The 6291-nt window shown below is 41.4% G+C and overlaps 1 protein-coding gene across 1 annotated transcript; it reads left to right on the top strand.

Annotated features, from left to right (window-relative positions):
* Window positions 1-4747: 4747 nt before the first annotated feature.
* LOC104256724 (small EDRK-rich factor 1) lies at window positions 4748-5699 on the top strand (the record flags this gene model as incomplete). Its single annotated transcript, XM_009811265.2, has 2 exons — window positions 4748-4857; window positions 5396-5699. Coding segments are annotated over 2 exons (183 nt in total), but the record flags the coding sequence as incomplete, so codon positions are not given.
* Between the last annotated feature and the right edge of the window lie 592 nt (window positions 5700-6291).

The raw sequence follows: 6291 nt of genomic DNA, 5'->3' as shown, positions 1-6291 counted from the left end.
TTATACCTGGCAATACAGAAGCTGCCCGTGTTTAATTGAGGAGGTGCTTTTACATTCACACTTAACAATATGTGCTTTTGAACCACTGTACTGCTGGAAGTGCAGGTGAAGACCTGCAGATGAAAACAAAACAGTTTGTGCACAGATCAGACCTTGAATGTGAGGAAGAGGCAGGTTTATGGCTTTGTTGATATTTCCCCTGTTCTGCATGATGCTAAAATAAACATAGCTTAAGGCTAAAAAGAGGTACAGCATCCCAAACCTGAGCATAACAGAATTGTAACATTTCATTTTAGGATGACCTAGTTTAATACAGTATCTGAAATACTAGCGGTGTAGAAGTTGCAGTGTGCTACCATACAGTCTAGTCTTAGTTTTAGTGCATGTTTCCAGAGTTCAGTGCTTTGTTATCAATCAGACCTGGACTAGACCCTGTGATTTCAAGTGGACGTACAGTAAAATAGAGTAAGAATGGATTGCTTATTAACAACTACTTACTGTGCCTCTGAGCTCATAAATTCATGGTACTTGTTGCACTGCCAAATTTCAGGCTACCTGAAAACTTAATAAATTTGTGAAGATGGTGACGACTAGATGAATTGGAGGGTTTTTTGTCACTTGCCTTCCATTATTGCTTTGTGTTTGCGTCAAATGTCTCTGTTTACTTCTGCATTCTATTTTTGGGACATGGTGGCAGGCACTTCTCTGCTTCAAGTTCTGACATGTGATTTGCTGCTCAGATAGAACTCCAGAGATGATGACCTCAGTAGCCAATCCTTACTGCCATTCTCTTTGACCTCCTTACAGCAGAGATGATTACTGCTTGTTCCAGTGCTGTTCAGAGGTCTTTTGCTTATTTTTCTCTTCAAGAATAGCTGGATCTTGGAAGAGCAGGGACAGGTTGAACTAAGGCATATGTCTTGCAGAGGCAGGCAAGTATGGGGATGCTCAAGCATGGGTATAAGCAGGAAGGGCGTACTTGCCTTTATGGGGCAGTTTATGCTTGAATGTCACATTATAGGAAGCTGAATTGTTTTCTGTCAGGACTGGACCACAGTTCATGAAAACTTAGGTTCATGTTACAGAATGTAGAAAACAGCACTGTCTCCCTTGAAGCTAGGGATATTCATTGAGCATTCCAGGTGAAGTACTGGGGCCAAACAGTCCTTGGCAATGTTTATGTCGAAGCAGGGGTGGTACAAGTAAGTTTCTTTTCAAATAGCTGTTTGGCTCTGTATGCCTTGTGTGCATACTGTATTGCTCTACTTTCCTACCTGCTCTGCTTTGCTGAGGGGAAGTGGCAGCCAAGTTTTTCAGTGATGCCATTCAGTTTGGTTCTCAAGTTTGCAGTCTTACCATGTGTATGGAATAACTCTGCAGATGCCCTGCACATTTGCTTGGAAAGGAAGGAAGTACATAAGGCTAAGGGTGGAAGATAACTGCTACATGAATTCTGACTGTATCTGTGTTTTGTCTTCCTGCCTCTTTTTCTTCATGATAAAAGAAGATACTTCATTTCTTTAAGCACCACAGAAGAGCTGTTTCTTTGCTGCTAACTTGTTCATATGACATTCATGCCTCCTGAGCACTATAAAACTCAAAAACCATTTATAGCCTGGAATGTATCATCTGCTCATGAGTCATTGAGTTCTAATCAACACCAGTACTGCCAGAGATGGATAGCTGTTTTAGTTCAGTTTCAGAACAAAAGTGGCCCTTCTTCCACATGTACTTTAGGGACAGGATCTCACTGAATGCTAGTGAGGAGGATGGAGCAGGAGCTCTCTTAGCTTTTTCAGAAGGTAGTACTTGATGTCCTGTCACAGATGAAGTGTATCTTCCAAGGCAGGAGCAGCCCTCAGGAAGCAGCAGTCATAATACGCTGTTTTCATTTGGGCTTCTGGCATCTCTTGCCAGACAGTATGCGTACTGGTGTGAAGAATGCACAGAACCCCTGCTTCTGCAGGGTTGCTCTTACCTGTTTGTTGATGTGGCAGGTACCTTTATCAGCTCAGAAATGGGGTGAGTACAAAGGTGTGGATCATTATCAACAGGTTGCTGTTTAAAATTGACCTAGTCCTAAACTGCTTCCATATACGTGAAATTACAAGCACCTGAAGATTGGAGAGATCTCCGAGTTTGAAAGATGGCATAGGCAGTCTTAAGACTGGAGAGAAACTGAAGAGAGGCACAACAGGAATTACAGGGAGATGGAGCTTTCATTTTTGAGCATAGAAAAACGTGATCATGTTTGTTGAACAGCACAAGTGATTACGCCTAGCATATCTGGAACACTTGGAGTCCAAAAGAAGCAGGGCAAAAAGAAATACCAAGCAAGTGAAGCAGCTCTAGCAGGTTAGAGCAGACTAGAACTGCTGTGAGGAGGTGGATACTAAAGCAAGATCGTCAGCTAATGCAGAACAGTTTGTAATCGTGATGGCTTCGGCCGTTGCCTCTAAGACCCTGAGAGTTTAGATGAAAGGTTGCATCCACTCTGAGCAGCGGTTCTGTTGTGCTGGTTTTGATGTCATGCCTTGAGGAATGTTGTCTGATCAAAAAGATTGCACACCTAACTTGCCAGCAGTTCAGGGGGTTGGTAGTCCTGGGGAAAGCTGGCTGTCTCCTGAAGAGATGTCCTGTATACTGGCAACAGGGATGTGGTTTTGTGTCTTTATATAGATAATGTTACTCTTCTGACTTTTGTTGAAAGTGAGGCTAAGCACTTGCTAAGGCCATACTTAAGTGCTGCGCTTAATTTCAAATGAAAATCTTTTGAGGTCGCCTCTTAATAGTGTTTGAGTGTAGTTAATTGAATGGACTAACAGTCCATCACAAGCAAAGTAAGTAGAACAACTATAATTGTGCCCTTGCTGCCAAGTTAAGGGAACACATTGTCGTGGTTTAAGCCCAGCTGGCACCTAAGCACCACACAGCCACTCGCTCACTCCCCCCCTGCCCCAGCGGGATGGGGGAGAGAATCGGAAAAGTAAAAGTGAGAAAGCTCGTGGGTTGAGATAAGAACAGTTTAATAAGTGAAATAAAATAAAATAGTGGTAATAATGATAATAAAAATTGGAATGAAAAGGAAAATAACAACAACAAACAAGAAAGGCAAGTGATGCAAATGAAAACAATTGCTCACCACCCTCTGACCTGTGCCCAGCCCAAGCACCAGTCCTCCGGCCAGCTTTTGCCCCAGTTTATATACTGAGCATGACATTATATGGTGTGGAATATCCCTTTGGTCAGTTGGGGTCAGCTGTCCCAGCAGTATCCCCTCCCAACTCCTTGTGCACCCCCAGTCTACTCTCTGGTGGGGTGGTGTGAGGAGCAGAAAAGGCCTTGACCCTGTGTAAGCACTGCTCAGCAGGAACTAAAACATCCCTGTGTATCAACACTGTTTCCAGCACAAATCCAAAACACAGCCCCATACTAGCTGCTATGAAGAAAATTAACTCTATCCCAGCCAAAACCAGCACACACTCACATAGAGAAACTCATAAAATGAGGGCAATTGAAAAATACAGATGCTGGTTTACAATGAAATACAAAAAGGATGCACAGGAAAGAAAGCTATGAAGAGAAGCCCATAATAGTGCACGGAAGGAACCTTCCTGAATGCTTGTTTGCTAAGTCCTTCAATAGCATGAAAATACTCTCTCTTGTGAACAGCATTAGGGTCCACCCTATGCAGGGACATATGCGCACACCTGTTTTGGGAAAGTGGTAAGTTGTCTTATTCTGAACAAGGTGTCTTGACGAGGAACTGGAATTTTGGTTGTGTGTTAACTTCAGCTTTGTCAGCCCCACTTCTTTTGCAAGGGATCCTGCGATATATGGTAGGTAAACAAAATCTTGGGCTGAAGCTCCATAGCTGCCATAGCGTCATGCCGCATACATGTCAGCTGCCTTGGAGCAAAAATGAATTAAACCTACATACAGCTGCTTGTGTACTATGTGTTCTTCTCTGCTTTTGTGATTCCCAGAGTAAGGCAACTTCACCATTCAATAGTGCTAGCTGAGCTGCTGCGGTATGAGTGCCCAATAATGCATTATGAATCCTGTGTTAAGTAGTTTTGGGAACTTCATCCAGTCAAAAATAAAGCCAAAATTCCCATATGTATTAACTGTACTGGTCATCTTCTAAGTGGCATCTGCAGAAGTGTATTCTTTCTACACACATGTAAGGTCCCTAACTGCTATTACTAAGCATGAGCAAGACTTAAAAAGTTCATGGTTTCTCAGGCTGCCCTTGTTTTAATGCTGTTCTTTCAGTCTATAATTAATTTGTAAGCTATATTGGATGCTGGAATCTGTTTGAGATCTGTTTGGGAGGGTGGTTCCTCTTTGTATGAGTTACTGTCGTCATTTTGCCTGGGCTGTTGATGGGGTGGTCTGCCTTCAGGCTTTTATGGGAAACTGCATTGCCATTCTGGAAGGAATGTTGGAATGGATTTTGGTGATCTCTTGGACATGACCTGTAGAAATGTAAATGTGAGAACTAACAGGCTTTCATGCCTTCCATTGTGCACTGGAGGGGGAGACTGTGATGGAAGATGTTGCCTACTACAGAATCATAGAATTGTTTACGTTGGAAAAGACCTTTAAGATCATGAAGTCCAACGGTGAAGATACTGCCATACCAACTCTACAGATTGAGCCAAACCTTACCACCTTTATAACAGACTTCTCCACAGGCAAACTGTAAAAAGTGGTAGTACCTGTATAAACTATATATTATCTTACAGGTGGGAACCAGCGTGAACTTGCTCGGCAAAAGAACCTGAAGAAGGCTCAGGAGATCCACAAAGGGAAAAGGAAAGAGGATAGCTTGTCTGCTTCTCAGAGAAAACAGCGGTAAGATCCAGTACAGTTGAGTGAAATGGTTGAGCAAAATAGGAGAGGAAAATGGGTCAGAAAGAATCCAGTGTCTTAGCTGAAACAGCATTTAAGTACTTTGCCTTGATTCACGGTCCATTCACATGCCAGAGCATAAACAGTGGATGTGGGGTTTACTGTATCTGCTGTTAAACAGATTTATTTTTGGTAAGACCTGCAAAGCTTTTATTTCTTTTGAGCAGCTTTTTGGCTGTTAGGAACAGGAAAAGGTTGTGTAAAACTTTCTTGAAGATGTTTGACCCATTGTGTCCTTTACTTCTAAAACTAAAAGAATTATGTAAGATCTACTAATCAAGTAACTTGGCTACCTCATGGGGTACTGTATTGAAAAAACAGGATAATAGAAACAGTGTGCTCATGGCTAACTGAGAAGTTTTATACTAATCTTCTTCCCTTCTTGAAATGGGGGTTGCTAAAGGGCAAAAACAAGCTGGAGGAGACTCTACTTAGAAAAACAGTGAGCCAGGATCTGAAATCCAACTTTTTTTCTTCACAGAGACTCTGAAATTATGCAGCAAAAACAAAAAGCAGCTAATGAAAGGAAGTCTTTGCAGGCAGGAGCAAAATGAGCTGCCTGTGTGGAGAAGATGGAGTGCACCAATGAAGCAGAAGCGCCTAGAAGATACTCATGAAAGTGTCTGGCCATTAAATGATTAAACGTCTATCTTGCAGAATTGTTCAACTAGCATTAGTTTAGAGTATTTTCTGGTTAGCGTAGGCTTAGTTGTCTGGAGTGCTATTTCACAACTGACTACACTCTTCTGCATGCATATGAATAAAAGTACCAAGCAATAGCTTTACTCCAGCTTTTGCTGCATTTGTTGGTTTCACTTAATGGTTCCAGTAACAACGGATTTCTGAATCTACAGTTAGACCAGATTTTCTTGTCTTAATTCTTGAAGTACAGCTTCATTCAGAATGGAACACACTTGTGAAATGTGCTTAATCTTACAGAGGTCTGAACTGTAAATCTCAAATTATTTTTATAATAAAATGTTGCATGAAATAACTGTCTAATCTGAAATGATTATGCTTGATAATCAGTTGATTTCTAAGAAGGTACCAAGAACATAATAGATAGAATTGTGGAGAAATGCAGTGTAAGTATGTAAGTATAATAATATAAGTATAAATAAGATTTATGACATAAGAAATGCATATTATGAGCAATATAATACGCAGTGGTATGTCAGCACTATAGAAAAAGGTGCCTATTGAGTTGCAGACGTCATTGGTGTACGTAACTGACTGAATCGGCTACTGGTACTAACTTTAGAGAAGCTGCAAGCTTGAAGTTAATGAGTTGCGGATGCAAGCAGATCTTGAAATTGCTGCGTCACTGAAATGATTTAAAATTGCTGCTTAAACTAGCCTCAAGAATAAAACTTAGTG

Source organism: Gavia stellata, chromosome Z (genome assembly GCF_030936135.1).
Source record: "Gavia stellata isolate bGavSte3 chromosome Z, bGavSte3.hap2, whole genome shotgun sequence".
In the NCBI taxonomy this organism is placed as follows: Eukaryota; Metazoa; Chordata; class Aves; order Gaviiformes; family Gaviidae; genus Gavia; species Gavia stellata.
Note: the sequence above shows the minus strand (reverse complement) of the source record. Positions and strands in the feature narration are given on the sequence as shown.